Source organism: Pteropus alecto, unplaced genomic scaffold, assembly GCF_000325575.1.
Source record: "Pteropus alecto unplaced genomic scaffold, ASM32557v1 scaffold313, whole genome shotgun sequence".
Classification (NCBI taxonomy): Eukaryota; Metazoa; Chordata; class Mammalia; order Chiroptera; family Pteropodidae; genus Pteropus; species Pteropus alecto.
In genome coordinates, this window is record NW_006434832.1 from 1,753,409 (window position 1) to 1,775,702 (window position 22,294).

At 36.5% G+C, this 22,294-nt stretch overlaps 1 protein-coding gene and 1 pseudogene across 1 annotated transcript in view; both read right to left on the reverse strand.

The window, feature by feature from the left end:
• NSF (N-ethylmaleimide sensitive factor, vesicle fusing ATPase) overlaps positions 1–22,294 on the reverse strand; it is a 103,610-nt gene that overhangs the window by 56,878 nt on the left and 24,438 nt on the right. Inside the window, exon 8 of the mRNA XM_025045614.1 lies at positions 6,007–6,206. Within this exon, the coding sequence (XP_024901382.1) occupies positions 6,007–6,206 (200 nt within the window). The remainder of the gene's footprint in view (positions 1–6,006; positions 6,207–22,294) is intronic.
• Positions 722–840, reverse strand: LOC112478445 (annotated as a pseudogene).

The following is a 22,294-nucleotide window of genomic DNA, read 5'->3' on the forward strand; positions in this document are numbered from 1 at the left end:
ATCAATAGAGGAAGATATTTCACAATTATATGAATTGTGGAGCACGAGGCTCCAGGAAAAACGGCATTTTTATCCAGTCACTTATATTCAACAAAAAGTCTTCACTGTGCAATATTTTGTGACAAGACACTAGGCTGTCTCATTTTTCCAAAAGGACAGATGACAGCATTCTTTCATCTTTTATATCATTTGTGCACTAAAATTTCCATGATACTGTTTCTAAGTAGACAAATGCTGAAGGCAGGTACTATAGAGAGATGACCAGAAGAAATAGATGATATAGACATCAAAAACTGAATTGATCATTCTAAAAATTGTATACAAATCTAAAAACATAAATGTTTTGCAATTGTGGAGCATCTGATCTTGTCTTCAACAAAATTATGAGCCAGATATTTTTTAAAATTCTTCAAATATTGTCTTGATGATGCAAGTGTAAGAACCACAAGTAATAAGATAGAATCTATTAGAGATGTATTTGAAATTTAAAACCAGTTCACACAAGTTCATGCAGGACAACTGATGAAGAGTTAGTTACATGCAGAGGCTCTTATCCATTCTAGGTATATAAACGTCTTCAAAACCAGGAAAATACAGAATAAAAAATTGGCTTGCTATATATTTAAGCTCTTGTTAAATAATTTAATAGTCTAGCATTTCTCTTTAATCATGTTTGCAAATTACTTGTCAAATAACTTTATTTATTTTTATCTTTTTTTAAAGCCTACAGCACCTGGTATTCCTAGGTGGTCTCCCATCCAAGTACTAACCAGGCCTGACCCTGCTTAGCTTCCAACATCAGACGAGATTGGGTGTGTTCAGGTTGGCATAGCCGTAGACTGTAAAATAACTTTAAAGTAAATTTTAAAAAGTTCTTTCAACCCAGATAGTAAATGGTGATGACCATTTTTCTTGGTAGACTGAGTGTTAAAGGGTATTTGAAGTAGAAAATATTTTAGTACTGGGGATGAACCGTAAAACTGAATTGGTTCTGTGACTGTGTGAAGATTTGAGAACAGTTACTGGACTTGCATCATCCACCAGGATCTGTGCCTGCTAGGACCAATGTGGCTGGCGTGGCCTGTGGCCTGAACATGAACAAGAACTTAATGGGATGTAAGGAAGCAGGGGAGAAAATCCCCTTGTGTAAAATTGAAACAATTAAGCATCTCACAAGCAGACTTGCATTAAAAGTATTATCTGTTATAAAGACAACGTTTAAAATTTATTCTTACCACCTACAAAAATAAGAAAAAGTAGGAAATGACAGGGTAAATTAGATTTAGTAAAGCTTACTAGATTAAAAAAAATTAGATGTCATGTTTGAGTGTTCTTCATATCAATCCATTATTCATTTTAATATTTATATGATATTCCATTTCCTATTGAGGAAGAATCAAGAGGTTTCTATTTTTTTCCCCATTACAAATAGCTCAGCAATCAACATCCTGGTACATGTCATTTTGTACACAAATTCGAGTGTTTCTCTCGGGTAGCTGTCTTAAAGTAGAACTCATGTGTCATGGGATTTGTGCATCTTCCTTTTTGTAAAGTGTTGTCAAATTAATCTGCAAAATATTACCTGCTTGTTTTTTCTAATTTATACTATGACTAGTCATGTATATGAGGCCCTGTTTCTCCACTGTCTCACAAACTGTTGGTGTCATTAGTATTTGTAAATTCTGCCAGGTTGTTTATTCCCACATGTGAACATGTTCTATCTTACTACTTATTAGCTCTTGAAAAAAGTCTTTCAACAATGTTTATAATTTTCTCTTTTAATTTTCCTATTAGATTTAATCCAAGGTATCTTATCATTCTGACTGCTGTTATAAGTGAAAAAAAAATTTTAAGTAACATTTTCAATATCTTCACTTTTTTTTTTGGTCTTTTTCTTGCCTGCTAAAGTATCTAAGTTTTTTTTTATTCCTTCCCCAGCTTCTCCTCATGCTTTGGAAAAGAATGAGGGTTATACACTATTTTCATATACACAATTAACCTAAAGTTTTATGTTAGTTAATATAACTATCTTCTCAAATAATACAAGGATCTTACATGAGTTTATTCCACTTCTCATATGTCTTATTCCATTTTAGTTCTATCCTTAAAAAACACCTTATTGATCATTATTATTGTTGTTTTATATAGTAAATTCTTCTTAAATTTACTTCTTTTAAATCTTTTTTGTGAAGTATGGCACACATAGAAGGAAAGGTCATAAAATATAAATGTATGCCCCACAAATTGTCACAAAATGAACATCCACATAACCATATGAGAAACAGCCCTCCCCTACAATTCACCATAGGCAGACATTATCTGATTTTTATGGTAATTATTTCTCACTTTCCTTTATAGTTTTACTACCTAAGCATGCATCGGTAAACACTATACTTTGACTTTACACAAATAAAATCATCCAGTAAGTATTCTTTGTCTGGTTTCTTTCGCTCAATATTTATTCGTGAGATTCACAACTGCGTATAGTCATAGTCTTTATTTTTATTACTATGTAGTACTTCACTGTATATTTACATGACAATTTATCCATTTATTAGATATAAAATAGTTTATTCTCTTTCAGCTCTTTAAAAATGGAATTCGACTGATTTCTAGTTTCCATCATTTCTGTTGAGAAGATAGATGCCAACTAATTGTTGCTTATTTGAAGGTAATCTTTCTTTATTCACAAGCTGCTTTTAAGATTTTTCTCTGTTTTTTTTTTTGTTGTTGTTGTTTCCAGCAATTTAACAATGATTATCTATAGCTGAAAATTTCTTTAGTATTTCTCTTGCTTGAGGTTCATATCACTTCTGGAATCTATGGACTGATATTCTTTATCAGTTTTAGAAAGTTCTAAACCATTTTCTCTTCAAATACTGCTTTTGCCCCATCCTCTTTCTCCTGACTTTCTGGAATTTTAAAGACATTCTTATGATATGTTCTATCTTTCTTCATTCTTTTCATCCTCTGTCTCTGGTTATTTTTTGTCTAACATCTTTCAGTTCACTAACAATCTCTTCAGATGTGTCTAATCTGCTCTTTAATCCTATCTACTTGAGTTAATTTCAGTTACTGATTTTCTCATTCTCAGAATTTCCATTTGACATTTTTTTAGTTTCAAGTGCTCTGCTAAAACTCTCAATCTTGTTTCTCTTTGAATGTGATAAGTTATTTTAAAAGTCTATATCTGAGAATTCCAATATCCAGAGGCCCAATTTCTACCATCTTTTGTTTTTCCTTCTTCATATTTTTTGTCTTTGTGTATCTGATTGCTTTTGATTATAAGCCAGACATTGCATTTGCAAACTACAGAAATAATTTGTGACCTTGCATGATATTACCTTCCTCCAGGAAGGATTCTGCCAGATGCCTGGGGGCACTAGTGATTTAGGAACCCTTGATCAAATTTTAGAGAATGACATGATTCAAAGCTGATCTACAGCCTCTTTGAGAGCATGTCCACTTCTAGTTAACCTTTGCTCCTATACTATACCTCTTCAGGGTCTCAATTCAAAATGAGGCATGTACATCAGTTGTTCCCTCTCTGTGAGCCAGAGCCTCTAATCTGGGCTCAACAGCTGTTAAGCAGCACACTCCACCAATGGCTAATATCTCTAGAGAAACAGTGACCTTTTTTTCTGGTCCACCATATACCAGGACCTTTTGTCCTAGGCTCCCATTTTCCCCCTAGATCTTGTATGTTCTTTTATGCCTTCAAGCAAAAAAAAAAAAAATTATTCTGCTTCATATTCTTCCAGCAAGCTGCAGTGACTAGTTAATTCTATTAGCCTTTGCTTGAAAAAATATCTTTATCTCACCTATTTATTCCTGAAAGAGAACTAAACCGGGTATAAAATTTTAAGTTGACAGTTATTTTCACTTAGCTATGTGAATATATTATCCCACTGTTTTCTGGTCTCTCTTGCTGTCATTGAAAAGATTGCTGTCAACATAATGAATCTCCCTTTGTATGTCATCATCATTTTTTTGTTGATATTAAGATGTTTCTCTTTTTCTTTGGCATTCTCCAGTTTCACTGCAATAGGTCTAGAGATAAATTTTTATTATCCTATTTGAGCTCATGGTGCTACATGAATCTGAGTATTTGTGTTTTATCAATTTTAGAAAATTCCCAGCCATTCTATCTTTTAATATTGCTTCTACACTATTCTTTCTATTTGGACTTCTCACTTTAACACTGTTATCTCAATTTCTCTTTTATATTTTCCATCTCTCTATATCTCTGTGCTACATTCTGGGTGATTTCTTTAGATCTATTCCTCTGTTTATCACTTGTATCATCAGCTGAAACTACTGGCTTATGTTTAACCTGGTTGCTGAGCTTTAAATTCTGATGATGACATTTTCCAATTATTGTATCTATTTTAGCTTCCCCTATGAGAATTTCTTGTGGTCTGGGTTGTTGAAACATCCTTTAAGGCTTGCTTATACCTAAAAACCCTATGATATCATTAGCCCAGGATTCATTTCTAAATTATTTTCTCAGCTTGGGTCCCCCAGACCATAGATAGATGGGTGTGTGTGAATGTGTATATGTGTGTGTGTTTTAATCCTAACCGTGAGTCAAGGATCCATGGTTTAGAATTGCCATGGGAGATTCCTCAGCTCAGACAGATAAATGTTTTTGTTATTTCTTTGGCAGATATTTCCTGGTCTGTTTGTTTCAGAGAGGCCACAACCCTTTGAAGGTTCCAGTTAATAGTCCACACCTTAAGTGGGTTCAAAGACTCGTTTTCTGCCCCCAGTGGGTGCTAAAACCCAAACTCATACATTACCAAAACCAAAAGCTGCAACTCATATCTTTACCATTCTAATTTTTAGAATTTTCTTATTTCTAAAGATTTCCTTTTTTTCCTCTGAGAACTCAATTATGCATTTAAGAAAGTTTTAGTTATATTTACCCAGCAGATTTAGGCATTTGTAGAAGGACGGTTTTCAGGTTGCCTACTCTACTGTATTGCCAGAAACAGAAATGCCATGGCATTATTTTTAAACTTTCTGTCAGTGAAACAAATATGTTAATATTAGTGTATTAGTCCAGCTTTTCCAGTGACACAGAACCTATTGGATCTATAGATATCTATAGATCCATCCTATTGGTCACCTGAAAATATATAGATATACTGATATAGATGGACTAATATAGAATATTAGCTACCTGAAAAAATATATATCTAGATTGAGATCTTTATCTAGAACTCTATTTCTCTATCTAGCTATCTATAAAGAGATTAATTATCAGGAATTGGCTAACACAGTTATGGGGGCTGACAAGTTCCAAGATCTGCAGATCTTTCTGTTCTATTCAGGCTTTCAACTGATTGGATGGAGCCAATCCCCATAAGGAAGGGCAAATACTTTACTTAGTCTACTGATTCAAATGGTAATCTCATCCAGAAATATCCTAACACACCCAGAATAACGGTTAACCAAATGTCAGCACCCTGAGTCAAAGTGATACATGTAATTAACCATCGCTATTAGTAAACTCTAGTTTGATTTTTAATTAATTTTATTTTTTTCTAAGACCTAAATCAAGATTGCCTTTGAGACCTAACAACTCATACCTGTTACCCTACAACTGAGCTGACTCAGTGGTAAGTCCACTAGCTTTCTACACATGGACTTTACATATTCTTAATTCTACAAGTCTCTTTATGGATTTAATTTCCTCCTTTGCCAAAGGATGAGTTCAAGTCTCTGGAAGTGATGTGGAAGAAAAGTTTCACCTGAAAATATATTCATGATGTTTTTGTAAAACCTTTGGCTTATACAATCATCTATCTTGGTATCATGAACACACAGGTAATGACATCTGCTCACATCATATAAATCCCGATAATCTTTGGTTCAATGACATAACTTGGTACTAAATAAATTTTACCTGCACATTTTTCAAAATATAGCTCATAGTAACAAGTTTTCCACCATAACTCTGGGTTTCATTCATCATAAACTTTTACTAAATTATATTAACATTACCCTCCTTTGCTCCTCTTCAGCATCAGCAAAGAGTTTACGGATGTTAGCTTCTGATTCTCCCACATATTTGTTAAGGATTTCCGGCCCATTGACCACTTTGGGCTCTCTTGCATTCAACATTTTGCCAATCTGTCGAGCCAAGAGAGTCTTACCACAACCTGGGGGCCCATATAACAGGATGCCTTTAACGTGTTTGCAACCTAAAAAGGAAAATAAAACAGTCTTACATCAACTAACTACAATTCGAGTATGACAAGTAAAGTTTTCTCTCTTCTTTCTTCCTTCTTCTTCATATGCATGTTATGAAAATAGTGATGCCATTAACATATATAATATCCAGGTGCAATGAACAGAACAAGAATGAACGACTGAAGCTCTTTTAAAATAGAAAATCCAGAAACAATTCCTACACTAGTACCAATATCTGAGGGGGAAAGCTGTCAAATAAAGGTCTTTGGAAAAGTATGTTTGAACTATCATTTAGAATAAATACTTTTAACTCTGAAAATGTCTCTTTGAACTAATACCTAATTAGGAACTATTACTTATTTGTTATCATTCTTTAAAGTCAGAGGGAAAAAAAGAGCAGTTTTTTTGTAAATTTAACCCAACACAAATCTATTATGATACAGTAGGCTATGAAACCTCTATTGCAGGTCTACCTGTTAATACAAGCACTTGAAGAAAGGGCAAACATGTCTGAGTTGGATGGTATAGAGCAATCCATACAGTCCAGATGAATATTACAGGCTTTATGGGTAAAGTTGAATGTCCTACTTCATGTGAATAGTGCAAGTGAGGCACATGCTTTCCCAGAAACCACCAGATGAAGTTTCAGAAGCATAGTTTTCAATTCTTTCCTAGATCAGCATCGCGATATGCCTTAAAGGTATCATTAACAATAGCAAAATAGCAAGACTAATGACCTAGACTCCCAAGGATTTCTTTAGTCAACTCTACATGAGCATTTACTCCATTTTTTAAAATTAAGATGACCTATGGTTTCTGTTTACTCACTCTAGGAATTCTCACCTTTCTAGTAGTTTCACAATTAAGATGCATGACTCTTTAATGAGTTTTTTCTTTATCCTACACCAAAAAGGCACTCTGCAATAATGAATTATTAGGTTTCAGTGTTCTACTCAAAACTATAGGTGAAAAAGAAAATTTCTGGAAATGGAATATAAATCATGTGTTTTCATGGAAAATAGTTTGTCCTAATTTGGAATGAAAGTCTTAAAAATTATATCTTAAAAAATATGACAATATATTTAATAACTCACATAAAAGAAACTAAAGGTTCAACTAACTCTACTAGAAATTTTAGATGCTGAAGAGAAAGGCCCTTTCGGTTGCTAGTATGGTCATTGCTTCTATCGTTATATAAAAAAAAAAAAAAAAATTTGTTTTTTTCTTTTAAAAAAAAAAAAAAAAAAAAAAAAAGACTCCTTTTTAAGTCCCTGAAAGCAATGAGATCTGTGTGCTTATGGTAAGGCTTGCAGAGACAAGGGGAACTTAGGAGAAACCCTTGAAGGCTTAGAGTCTTAACCCTTCTCATGGCAGAGTAAATTCCTGTCTTATGAACCACGAACTGATAAAATGTCTTTGGCCTTCAAGCATGAGGGCTAGGGAGATAAAGGGAAAAGCCTTGAGCTTCTCCTAGAGGTTAATACCACCAAGCACTGCTGGCATCTAAATCACTGGGACACATCTGATGAGGACTTTGGAACCTGCCTCCTAATTAATCTTCCCCTCCAAGCCAACAGCTACCATTATGATTTGAAACTATTCACATATATGAACCACCTGCAGAGGCAGATGATGGTGGTCATGAAACAGGTACAAGGAAAAGAGAGCCAGAAAGAAGAAAATCAAGATTTGCTGCATATTTGTAGAGTACCAGACCTTATCTTCATTACCAGTTTCTTAACTTTCTCCAAGTTTATAAACCTCCTCCTAATCACACTTCCTTCCATATGAAGCCATACTTTCTTTCAAGGGCTCTCAATTCATTGACCCTCTTATACTTTTGGTGTACCCATCCCACAAGCCCTGAACACGATTTGGCTTTATTGTACCTATACAATGCATAGCCAGAGAAAATTACACCACTGTGCTGATATCCTCCCAATTTCGTGCTATCCAATTTCAGTTCTACTCTCACTGCTTCCTCAATACTGCATGCCACCCTTTACTTGTTTTTGTTAGTTCATCTCCCATTCCCCTTAGTGATTATCCAGATCCTCACTGTTCTTTCCTCAAGTGCTACCTAATGCCATTAATTCTTAAAGATGACCTAGATTACTACTCTGCATATTTTTAAAGACTATCAGGTATGGATTCCCTTCAGCTCCTAGACTCTGTATCTACATAATTTATCTGCAGACACAACCATTCTCAACCTCGACATTGGTTCTCAGAGGAAGAGTTTCCTTCCTCTACTCCAAGGTTTAAATTACAATTGTTTAGGGATATACTTTTTCTTCCATTAGACTGTGAACTATTCAAGGGCACCGTTCTCAACAATTTTGAGTTGCAAATACGTAGTATAATGCCTAGCACATAATATGTACTCAGTCACTGGCTGAATAAGTAAATTGTAGATTCCTTTCCTAAAAAAACTAAAAAATAAATGAGGGAGATAAGATCATTTTTAAAATTTTATTTAAAGCTCTTAATTTATGGAACAGTGTTTTTTCACAGCTGAACCAATTTAAATACCGAAAAAACACATTTGCAATGACTGGGTCTTCGCAAATTTCTCAAAACAAGCTACACAATATACAAACTCTGTCTTTACATGTGGAAAATGTTCAGTTTAATGTGTTTTGAATTAAATCAACTCAAAGCATATAAAATAAAAAATTCGTAAAATATTACCGTGACGTTTGAGAGAAAGAAATAAAACGAATATCCTTGGAACTTATATATAATATAGATCTCTAAAATGACAGAATCTATTCAATATAACGTCAACAGAAATGTCACAGAAGCTCTAGTCTACATTAGAACTATAATTCCTTTAGGATCCCAAGAAAGCACATCAAAAATATACACTGACACGTGGAAATTTTCAAAATCCACTTCCACAAAGGAAGCAGTTACTTGAATAAGCAGTGGAAATGGGACTTTGTTATAACTATTATTATTATAGCCGATTCCGACTTATTAAATAAGCATTGGTCTCTAATTTTAAATGAGTCATAAAAACTCTACATAAGTAATTCCATTCAACAAAAGTGTATTAAGCTCTGTTTGGACGAGGCACGAAACTAGGTGTTAGGGATACAAACATGAAAAAGGCGTCCCTACCTGCAGGGCATTCTGGTTTAATAGGAAAGACAGAAATAAAAATAGGTTATCTACAATATAATATGACATTATCAGAGATATGTATGAAATGTTTTTGGAACTTAGCCAAAAAAAACTGATTCTGTTAGGGTGATGGCAGAAAATTAAGGATGGATGTAGGGGAAGAGGTACTATTCACGCTGAGCCTTGAAGGACAGTAGCAGGTTCTTGGTTGGGCAACGGAGAAGAAATGGCACTCTGAAGAGAGAGACCGGAATGATCAAAGGCACAGAGGTGTGGACGCAGATAGACGCTGTCCTCTCCGAACAGCCAGTAGTAACCTGTTGCGGCTCAGCCTCGGAGGTGAGGAGAGGGGAGTGCCTGCACATGAGGCTGACAGGTTCCCAGCTGCGGAAGGCCTTGACACCATGCCCAGGAGTTTTTAATATGTTTCGTAAAAACTCTGAGGTTTTTAATCAGAGAAGGCACACAGTAAGATATGTGTTTAAAAACTAACTCTAGTGGTGGAGTGGAAGAAGGACTGGCAAACGAAGAGGCAGAAGGTGGAATTCTGCGAGGGGAAATAAATGTTCTCGACCTTTTTTCTGAGGATATTGCCCCACTGGCTGGCTCTGGATTTTCACCAGTTAAGCTGTGATATCTCTCCAAGTCCTATGGAAGTGCATGAACACATGGGTCCAGAGGGCTTAGGAGGACGCCAGCCTACTGATGCCCCAGGTTTCTCCTTAGCTTCTCCAGGACAGCAAAGCACAGCTCTGATGTAAGGGAGCCTCTGACCTCTGGCTGCTGGGCTGTTCGACTGCCAAGCTGTACTGAGCACTGTTACTTTTTCTTTATGTCTTACATGCCCCCTCACCACTCACAGATCAGTGCTCTGGGTCAGGGAACTACATGCAGAGGGCAGGCATAGAGAAAGGAGAAATCAGTGAAAGTGACTTGTTTAAACTGTATATACTCTCATTCTTTTGTTTTCTTTACCATGGAATAGTCTAAGGTACCTCCCCAGAAAAATGCACATGTACAAAAACTTGCACATGATTTCGAGGAAATTCTTAGATCCTCTCAGTTCCACTCATGGAATCCAAATTTAAAACTCCTGAATGTGCAACTGAAATAATCCAGACAAGAGAGTAGGAATGGAAAGAGTTAACAGTGGGAGGCAACGGTAGCGGAAAAAAAAAGGAGGGTATGGGAGATATTCATCAGAACTTAAGACACCAAACGAAAACAAGAGTTTTAAGCAGAGAAATGTGATGACAGGAACCATGCTGCAGAGATAGAGGATGAGGCCTGGAAAAAAAATACTACATTTAAAAATCAGGAAGTTCACCCTGATCAGGGCCACAGCGCCACAGGTCGGGTCAGGTCATTTCAGGTCGAGGTTTGAGAAAGGCGCCAAGTAGTATAAGCAGAAACAGACAGAGATCGCACTCTCAGGAACTGGGGCAACACAGAGGAGGGGCTTAGGGAGATAGAGGGCAAGGAAACCTCTGAGACTAGCTAACAAGGGGAGGGAGCTGAGGTTCTGCCTGTGGGGTTCTGCTGACTGTGTGAAGTAGGGGCTTAGGTCACTACGAAATGAGGAATGAGAAGATGATACTGGGAAACATGGTAAAGGTTTGCAAAGAACGTGGGGAATTGGGAAAATGTGCGGGAAAATGTGCCTGAGCAGACAGATACCATTAGGTAAGTAACCTCAGCACATAAAATTCAGGTCACTGAGGGACTCTACTCTTTGTTGTAATTATACAAGCAACTTACAGCGTTAGGTAGAGTCTTACTCTATTCTATAAACGTAAATTTCATCAAAGCTGGCAACAAATCTTGACTTTTTTGTTTTTAACCATCTCTTTTTTTCAAAACTGAATCTTAAAGTTTAGCAACGTGAGGTAACTATTAAGTTAATTTAATTTGAAACCAACATATTTACATCTCAATTTTATTATCTAATTTTCTCATCCAAAGTTTGAGGTCAAAACTGTCATATGAGTTGTTCTGAACATTTTTCTTCCATTTTCCACGAAGTTTGAGGCTTTAATCCTCATTTCTAAGTCATCTGCATCTTTTTTCCTTCCTTTATAACTTATGTAAGTAAGAACTATGTGGCCTAATAGTATAATCAAACAGTTCCAATGCATTTCTTCTTTAATTTCCTGTGTTCAATTATTTAACTGCTTGTTTTACTAACTGTTCTTATTAGTAATCTTCATAAAATTACCTAATTTTATTTGAATGAGGCACAAACATACAACTCCTGGTTATAGTAACACAGAGGAAGGTGGTAGTGAAAAGCAGAATCCAAAATGGCCCCACAGATTTATACATATGGCTTTGGAATTTAAGCTGCTAATTAGATTTGAGTATAAGAGTAAATGAAGTTCTGGGATATCCTATTATCTCACTCATTCAACAAATGCTACATCTGGTAGTGGGAAAGTGACTGCTTCTATTTTCTCCGTGAAATAAAGATTCCAGGTTATCAGCTACGGTGAAAATGGAAGAAAAGAAGAGGCGGTATCAGAGGTTTGAGGAGAATGGAGAAGAAAAACAAGTCATCTCAGAGAGGAGGAGAGTAAATTGACTAGACTGGGGAAACATAAGCTATATTTAATAGTCTGGGTACCGATACTGAGCAGGCAGGTAGCTGAGACACACTGGGGGGCTCCGACACGCATAGAAGGTTAAGGAGCAAGGTCATTAAGGGTGTATGTAAGGAAGATAAATGTGGGATGACTATGTAATCTAAGCTGGGTAAAGGGAGGAAGAGAGGACAAAAAGGCTGGGAAGTGACAAGAGTAAGTTAGCTGGAGGTTCCCATGGGATCCAACTTGCTGAAGTTTGAATTGGCCGGGGGGAGAGGCGGGTGGATACTAGAAGTAAGGAAGGAGTAAGTGGGAGGTGGCTAGGGAGCAGGAGACTTAACGCCGATACCCCAGAAGTGGTGGTTATTGGTACCGACCAAGTCTTAGATATGACCCAAGAGTGGGTGGGTGAGAAAGAGTAAAGGAAAGTTCAATGGAGGTGAGGAAATCAAAGAACTGTAAAGATAGACTGTTGAACAAATCACCAACAAGGATACTAAGGTCACCAACAACATACAGATAAACAAAACACACAGTGAAGATTACAGTGAGGAAAAGCAAGTCAGCCGGACAGCTGCCTTTTCTGGTTCCCTGTTCATTACTGTCTAGCAGGGCTACTCTTGTTCTCTCTCATTTTATTCTCCAAATGTTACTGACAAGAAAAGTATTAATGTTTATTAATATATCCTTAAATAATAACTATTCCTAAAGGTACAAATAATTTTAAAAATGCCAAAGAAATAAACATAGTAAATGATAATGCCATTGTTTACTAAGGATCTAAGTGAATGAGACACTGGAACCTCGCTATAAGACTACATTCTGTAGAGAATTTAATATAAGGCTTGTTTGTATCTCATTCTAGACTCCTTGTCATAAAGTACTTTTAATGATTCCCTACAATATGAATCACAAAGCTGCATTTTAATTATGTTTCACAATAGGTATCTGTCAAAAGGATAAAAGCATTTGTGGTCAGGTGCCAGATAGATGAGAATTGACTGAATTAAATAGATTACAAAGTAAATCAAGTGAAAAACTTCTAGAAAACATTAGAAATTACTAAGAACTCCACTATTCTGATGAGTGGTTCTCAGACTTAGATATCACAAACTAGCAAAAGAACTAAAAAACAAAACAAAATAAAACAAAACAAACTAGGGAGAAGCTGCTGTCATTGAGTTACTTAGTGAGGTAGATTTCTTAAACAAACAAACCATAAACCTGACATCTTCTAACACCACCATTTCATATAAACTATATTTTAATATTAAAAAGTAGAATGGACATAATCTCAGAATAAAGAACATTCTTTTGTAGTAAATAAACTCAGTTTTATGTACGTTGTTAAAAGTGGGGGCTCTAGAGTCAGCTTGCCTGGATTCAAATTCTGGTTCTACTTAGCAGCTAGAAGTAATAACAGCAACCACTTCGGAAGGTTATTACGAGGATCAAGTATAATGAACATAAAGCACTTAGCACACTTCCAGGCTCCTAGTAAGAGCTCATAAATATTGGCTATGAAGCAATATTAGCTTATTTTTTGTCATCTTGCTGTAGAGGAGTGATGAAATGGAGCCAGACTCCCAAAGGACATCTGAGAATTAAGCGACTGTAAAGTTTGAAAATAAATGACTATTTTGCTTATAAATTTTTTTCTGAGAGTGACTATTGTGACCATCTGGCCCCTTAAAATTTCATCTAATACTATTGTATAAACATTGCACATTAATATTCATCAGTGCCACTGATGAACCTCAAGCTCTGTATTAAATATGAGTTGGACAACATCATTTTCACAAAGATTTTACTAGTGTTCGGTAAGTCAGCATTCTCCGTAGCTTTAGCCTCTCCTCCAGGTGCATTACTATCGGTCAATCCTGCTTGCTTCTCTTATGCCGCAGGCAGTCAATACATACCTATTTCTCAAGCTTTCCAAGTTCATTTAGGGTTAATATGTAGCTAACTCACAAAAACCAAGCTACCATGATTATCAGTTCCATATGTACACATCCTTCTATAATCTTTCTCCCCTGCCTGTTCTATCACAATACATGTTTCTTTTCCAAAGTTCTAATCTTCCCAATTGCAACCATTCTCATAGTCCCTAACTGCCAGATATTAGAAAGCTGCCACTCCCCTTTCTTAGGAAGTACACGCTCTGCTGGCACTCACTTGGGATGACTTGGTTCTACTGGGATGAACTGGGGCTATTTCTGGGTATGTCACCCAAAAGGGTATTTGCAATGCTCAATTATGGCCCATCCCTTGCTTATTAGTTTGAGATAGATTAGTATGATATGCCTTCTCACCTTACTTCCAGTGATAAAAGACACTTTATCACTCTCAGCTGAATTAGCAATTCTCCCAACAATATGCAAAACATGGAATACTGTTTTGAGCCTCAGGTGTTGATATCCAGTGATTATAATCATACAAATTTTGGTGGGGAGGACTTTAAAAGGCTTTAAGGTATATGCTACAAATAACTTGAAATGATTTCTGATCTAAAAGCCTGAGTAGAATAAGACCTTATCCAATATAATAAGGCTTATCCAGCCCCTCTGATGAAAATGATACATGGAAATATTTATATGCTATCTAATATACTAATTATAACTTCTTTTCTTAAAATATCTCAATGAAAATACATAGTCTTATTCTGTAATAAAATGAATAAACAGTAATCTTTACTGTTTACCATCTTTCAAACATTGAAAAGTGACAAGTTTGTATTTGCTAAGGTCTTCTATATTAAAAAGCAGTGAAATGTTCTTTGTTTTCCTGAGATAATATCAAAGGCAAGCTGCACTGAGAAAAAATTGTCAGTCAACTTTTAGGTATCCAAAAGTGAAAAAAATTATAGCAAACACTAATTTTACACAAGAATGAATAGAATGATAATAAATCAGAAATGATCTCTGTCAAATTAGCATCAGGATAAGGAGTGTTTAATTCATTTTCTGGGCAATATGATCTATGAAGAGAGAGAAGTATGAAGTGGGCTTTGAACAATAACTGATGTTTAAAGGGGAATCCCAAATAGCTTCCAGTTCAAATGCAGACAGATTCATCATGTTTGCCAAAGAGCGAGGCTATCAACAGACTAGTGGCAAGTCAGGACGTATTCACAAGTCTTACAAGCTTCTCTCCGCAGTTGTGCAAACCAGAGTTGAATGCTTATTTTTAAGTAGTGCGTGCACTTGTAGAAAATAAAACCAAAAATTAATATTAATATTTGATCTTTTGTATTAAAGTTTGCATAATTCTAACTTCTCCTAGAATCATGAGCATTTTCTTAGTTCTATTCAACTTATCACTTTAATGGTATGATATTTAAGAAACAGTTCTGAATTTTCCAGCCATGTAATGAGGACTTGGAGCATAACTTCCAACTCGTAATATAGAAGGGCCTTTTGTTTGTTTGTTTCAAAGACTGTCAATCATCATATAAAACAGATTATTATCTACATTTGCCTAGCTGTGCACTTATCAAATCTTTAAGAAAAGGAAATATTTAAGACTAAAAATGCAACTTCTGACCCCATTTGAGCAGTTAGGTCTTTGATAATCCACTCTCCGAGTATCATTTTTGTCTAGTAGAGACTTGCTGTTGCCTCACCAACTTTAAAATTCCAAGAGCACTTTGAGTTCCGTTACAATAAACTGAAAAAAGCCTATGCCCTGAGCACCAAGCAGCTATGCAAGATGTCTACTAACTGACTGACTGGTTATACCCAAATTAGTCAACGAGATTTAATATAGATCTTCTCATTAGATAGCCTAGAACTAAAGATGGGGTACGTGTAGCAGCTCTCCAAACTAATCTTTGCTGACACCCCCACCCTTTTACACTCCCTCAACGGGTGTGGCCTGGTATTTTGTGAATTCTTGATGACAAAGATCATGCTTCTACTACAGCAGGTCCTGCCTTGCTGTCATCTGGCAGATGTATCCTTACTGGTTTCGGAATTTTATAGCTTTTCCTTTCTTCTTCCTTCCCGTCCCTTAGGTTTAAACTCATTTCACTTGCTGTCTTATAAGGCCTCTGCTTCAGACTAACCAACATCTTCTCCAGCAGACAAGTTAGTCTTTCTTTTCCTGCACCTGGAACTTCTCTATCAGTTCATGTTCTTCTGTTCCTCAGAAATCACCTCCTTTATTAATGCCGCCTAATGCCGACATCTGATCACAACTGTTATTACCATCTAGCTCTGATCACATCTTTGGGTTCCACTCTTCAATACTTACAGTGGCAGTTTTCAAACTCTAATGAGCACCAATAACAATGGAGCTTGTTAAAATGCAGATTTCCAGGCAGCACTTCTAGAAATTCCCATTCATTAAGTCTACTGTGGAGTTGAGGAAGCTAAATATTTAACAAACATCATCTTACTAGATCACTGGTTTATTATAAAAGGATGTAACTTAGGCACAGCCAGATGGAAGAGATGTGCACAGCTACCCTGCTCCCTCCAAGCACTGCTCTCCCGCATCCTCACTTGTCTCTCAGTGGGGGGAGCTCTCCGAACCCATCCTGGGGTGTTATAAAGGCTTCGTTATACAGGAATGACTGCTTAAATCGCTGGCCATTGGTGACTTAACCCACTCCCAGCCCAGCTCCTTTCCCCAGAGGTCAGGGGGTGGTTCCAACTCTCTAACCAGAAGGCTGGCTCCACTGGCAACCAGCCCCATCCTTAGGTGCTCTCCAGTAGTCATATTATTAACATAACAAAAGACACTTTATCACTCTCAATACTTAAGAAAGTCCATGTGTTTTGGGAGCTTTGAACCAAGAACTGTAGATGAAATATATTTTAGTGATCTGAATGACGAAGTATATATTACTTATAAATCACAGTATCACAACCCTTCACAAAAACTAATGCAAAATAGATCACAGACCTAAGTACAAAATGCAAAACTATAAAACTCCTAGAAGACAACAGAGGAAAAAAACCTAGATGACCTTGAGTTTGGGGATGGCTTTTTAGATACAACACCAAAGGCGTGATTCATGAAAGAAATCATTCATAAGCTGGACTTCATTAAAATTAAAAGCTTCTGCTCTGTGAAAGAAAATATCAAGAGAATGAGAAGATAAGCCAGACTGGGAGAAAATTTATTTATGAAATTCACATCTGATAAAGCACTGTTATCAAAAATATAAGAAGAACTCTTAAAACTCAACAATAAGAAACAAACCATCCAATTAAAAAGTGGGCCAAAGAACTTAACACTTAACCAAATAAGATATACAGATGGCAAATAAGCATATGAAAAGATGCTCTACTTCTTCTTTCCTTAGGGAAATGCAAATTAAAACAAAGATGAAATACTACTGCACACCTATTAGAATGGCCAAAATGCAGAAGACTGACATCACCAAATGCCGGTGAGAATATAGAGCACAAGAACTCTCACTGATTGCTGGTAGGGATCAAAATGGTGCAGCCACTTTGGAAGACAGTTTGGCAGCTTCTTACAAAACTAAACATACTCCTTCTATATGACCCAGCAACTGAACTCCTTGGTATTTACCCAAAGGAGTTGCAAACTATGTCCACACTAAAACCTGCACATGAGTGTTTATGGGAGTTTTATTAATAATTATTCAGAACTGCTGAAACTTGGAAGCAATCAAGATGTCCTTTGGTAGGTGAATGAATAACTGTGGTCCATCCAGACAATGGAACATCATTCAGTACTAAAAAAAATGAGCTGCCAAGCCATGAAAAGACATGTGGAACCTTAAATGCATACTATTAAGTGAAAGAAGCCCATCTGTATGATTCCAGCTATATGACATTCTGGAAAAGGCAAAATTATTGAGAAAGTAAAAAGATTAGTGGTTGCCAGGGATGGGGGCAGGGGCACAGAGAATTTTTAGGGCAGTGAAAATATGCTGTATGATACCATAATGATGAATAGATGTCATTACACATTTGTCCGAACCCACAGAACGTACACCAAGAGTAAACCGTAAGGTTAACTAGAAGGTAAATCATGGACCTTGAGTGATTATGATGTGTCATCGTAGATTCATCAATTGTAGGGGACACTGACAATGGGGGAGGCTATGCATGTGTGGGGCAGGGGGTATATGGAAAATCTCTGTATCTTCCCCTAAATTTTGCTGTGAGGCGAAAGCTGTTCCTAAAAAAAAAGTCTTAATAAAAAAATGCATGCAGAGAAAAAAGGGAAGAATACATAACTTTAAGGAACTAGAAAATAAAGGTAACTGGTAAGAAATAACTATTTGTGGGATGGGAAAAATGTTTAATAAATGTAACAAAGTTTTGAACATTTCAAGAATTCATTTCAGAAAGAATTCTAATGGGAGACAGTGAAAACATCTGGAGATACAGCCATATATCACAGTAAAGGTAATCTAAAAATCATCACTAAATGCGTGAATAAAAGGATTCAGACTGCAGAAAACAATGTAGTTCGTTTTAGAAAACAGGAAGTATGGCTTCACATCCAGGTTGTGAAATCTGGAATTAGAAAAATCCAATAACAAATCAAATCACTTTAAGTGGCTGAATCAAGAAAGCCTAAAGCGCACTAGCTGGGAGTAAGGCAACCTGGATTCCAGCCACTACTGTGACTTTAGCTTAAGTAAGTTGTTTACCTTTCTGGGGCCCCAGTGTCCTCATCTATATAATAGAAGAATGACATGGATAAGATCAGTGTTTCTCAAACTGGTGTTCTTTGGAATATTAACAGGTGTATCTCTATGCAAGTATGTCTGTTAAGTAAGTTAAGTAAATTTGGAATACGTTAGATCATTTCTAAAGTCTCTATTCTAACATGGTCTAATTCTGATTCAAATATATAACTACCTTAATGCATTTAAATCTACTGTATCAATAGATATCCTGTCCACTTTCGATTCTCTCATAGAGAGAAGTATTGCATAATGCAAAATGGATGACAATCCTTTTGAGAAAATTTCATACGTTGACAACAGCCATTGAGAACAGAAAGTAAAGGGTCCACTAGCAAAAGGGGGTATAAATAGTGTTTGAGACAGGACTGGGTAATTAAAGTAATAAATGTAAAAGTCTTTCATTCTTTTCCTGTCTATCCTTCCAACTTATCTTTTCCTTCAAATTCTTAACGAGTTGCTAAAAAGAGAATTACTCAAACTATAAGCTCCCATTTAATTTTTTAAAAAATTCCTTTTTAGATAAAATGGAGAAAAGGATTCAATCTTTGGACTGTGACAATACACTATCATCTTTCTCTCCTTATGTTGACATAGTATCCCACCTGGAGCTACTACTACATATAAGACAAGTCTGAATTTTGAATAGCTGAGTTCTATGTCATTTAGTATCACATACGGTCAGCTTTCTATAGCCAGATAAAGAAAAATCAGAGTGTAGAGCATTTGTGACTTAGCAAAGTGAGTCTTCCCTGTCTTTCTTTTTCTTAGCTCATCACAGCCACAATTGGTTGCCTAAATGAAGAGTTACAGAGGAAGCCAAAGTAATCAGGTAGCAGACAAAAAAGCAAGAAGCAATAAAGAAAAGTTTCGTGGAAAGAGAAGCCCAGTAACGCAGGAAAAGTGTCAGGCAGAAAAGTCATTGTAGATCACCATGGAAATGTCCCTGGAATGCACTGATAATCTGCAATTTGGATAATTCTCCTATGTATATTTGAAATTCAACTGACTCTATCTGACGTGTGGATTAGCAGCATACTAATTATAGGTTTATTCTACAGTAACCATTCATTATCAAAAGGCTCTTAAGTCTTGCTAAGTTTTCTCTCTCATGACAGGATTCTAGATAGATTTTAAAAAATCAAAGCACTTCTAAAAAATTATATCATTGTGGATAAATTCGAGTAAATACATGTATAAACAATATAGAGGTTCAAGCTACAGATGTGTGTATCTTCATATATCAGCTTTCAGTTACTCAAGAACAGGACTCAGACTATTACTTGCCCAGAGAAAAGATACCGTGTTAAAAGCCAGAGGTGTTAGTGAAGAACTCAAAGTCACAGATAAATCTTTGCATATTGGATATATTATCTACAATAACTTTCAATCTTAAATTTCACACTATTAGTAAAGTGGTATAGAAGGGATTTATTGCTGTCTATTCCAACTTCTTTGAAAAACCTGAAAGAATACCACGTTAATTATTAAAAAGCAAAACCCAAGTTTCTTGCAGGGCTGTTGTTCTTTTTTTGTTGTTGTTTTGTTTTTAATTATGGACACATTATTAAAGGTAGATTCTCCAAGTAACAAATCATATGGAACTCTGAGAAGAGTTTTATTTAAATCATGGTAGAAGTACATTCCTAAATAATACTGTTGAGTTCTGGGCACCGCTTTGCTAATATTATTGCTAATTCTTTCTTCCACGTCTGTTCCTCCAACATCCTATTCTCTATTGTATCCATCAGGATGGTTGTTTTTCCAAGTCAATAAATCACATATAAGAAACTGACAAGATTTATAGAAGTGGTAGAACTTTTATCAGCTCTTCTCTGATGGAATGTGATAAAAAGTAAATATAAATCAGCTGAAGTATGAGTTCACAAACAAAGAAAAACATTTCTAAGTGTCCCCTTGACTACCTTAACAACAAACACCTTCAAAACGGGTAATTACAAAACAGCATAAGAGGATAATCTAAGGCGTGTTAACTCTTTTCAACAGCAACAAAAGTTTAAGATAAGAAAATACATCTAAATGTTTGATTAAAAGAAATGGATTAAAAACTTTTGCCTTTTACAGAGCTATTGGCAAAACAATAATACCAACCACATACTATCTATGGAGAGTTTCATAGTGAATCAGGGATTATGTTAGAAAATTTATACACATTAATGCTAACCTGACAATAAACCTACAAAGTAGATAACTTTGCAGTGGAAGGTACCAAGGCTCACAGAGTTTAGGGCCCAAGGCCCCAAAGCATTAAGAGGACCAGGGCCATCCATATAAGCAGTAAGGTAAGTGTTAATGGCCAAACCAAATCCGGCTTTGTTTAGGTGTGCCCAAGAGCCTTCCTACTGCTGAGGAAACTATGTGTATCTACCATTACAGAGCTGATTTAGATAGAATTTTGCTAATGCTATTTATTATCTTTTGGAAAATAAAATGTTACCAATATGTATACGTTCTTTCATGGAAAAAAGCCCAAGACACACTATTAAGTAAAAAGTCACTACTGGTATGATCCTATTTAAACGGGAATCTATACGTGAGTTCACATAGTCAAAAACATGTATGTGCTTAGAAAGGGTTCTGAAAAGACTCACACCAGCCTCTTTTCAGTGACTACCTCTAGGAGAGGGAGTAAAATGGGGGGCAGGGGAGGTAAATGGTGGGAAATATCACTTCTTACTCTGCGTATCTGTGTTGTTTTATGAGGAGGTACTACTCTTATAATTTGTAAACTGGAAATAGAACATGGCTCACACCTTTACTCCTTCAATGCATCAGCCTACTTTGTTAATTTGGTTCACGATATGCCTTATGCTTTACACCAGAGGTTCCGACCCCCCAAGGCCATGGACCAGTACAAGCCAGTGGCCTATTAGGAACCAAGCCACATAGCAGCAGGCAAACGAGCGAAGCTTTATCTGTATTTGCAGCCGCTCCCTAAGCATTAGCATTCCCGCCTCAGCTGCACCTCAGATCATCAGGCATTAGATTCTCATAGGAGCACCAGTTTCTGGTGCCAAAAAGGTTGGGGACCACTGCTTTATACTATACTGCTCTGGGATGTGCAAAGATAGTGTTGTTTCCAAATACACTGTAAGCATATTGAGGGTAGGACTTGGGTCTAATCGTCTAAGTGTTCTACATCTGGGAGAAATCAAATTCTTGGCATTTATTCATTTCCTGAAAACTCATTATGAGCTAGGCACCATGCCAGGAGCAGAAAATACATTAGTGACAAAAATGAACAAGATCTCTTCCTTACTGAATCCATATTCTGCTCTGGGGATACAGACATGGCAGAGGGGGACTGGAATGCAGACATGTTTGTCCAGCTAGCTTAGTCGGTAGAGCATGAGACTCTTACAGACAATATTAAACAATTAGATCAATGTACTAACGCATAAAAGAACGTATGGAGTTACTGGAACTCCTATGTGGGAGGAGCACTAGAGCAAAAACACTCTGGAAAAGTGAGGTCAAAGCTGAAGTCAAAATGGAGGAGTTGGATAAACAGATGGTGAACAAATAACCTCGGATATAGAGGTCGGTAAGCGGCAGCAGCGTGGCAAACTAGAGGACCTGAAAGTAGAGCAGGCCGGCTGGAACCCAGAGCACGGGCAGAGGCCAGAGGCTGACAGGAGGGAAGCTTAGCAGGGGCCAGACCACACAGGGCTGGTAAGCCATGGCGGGAGTCAAGGAGAGCTAC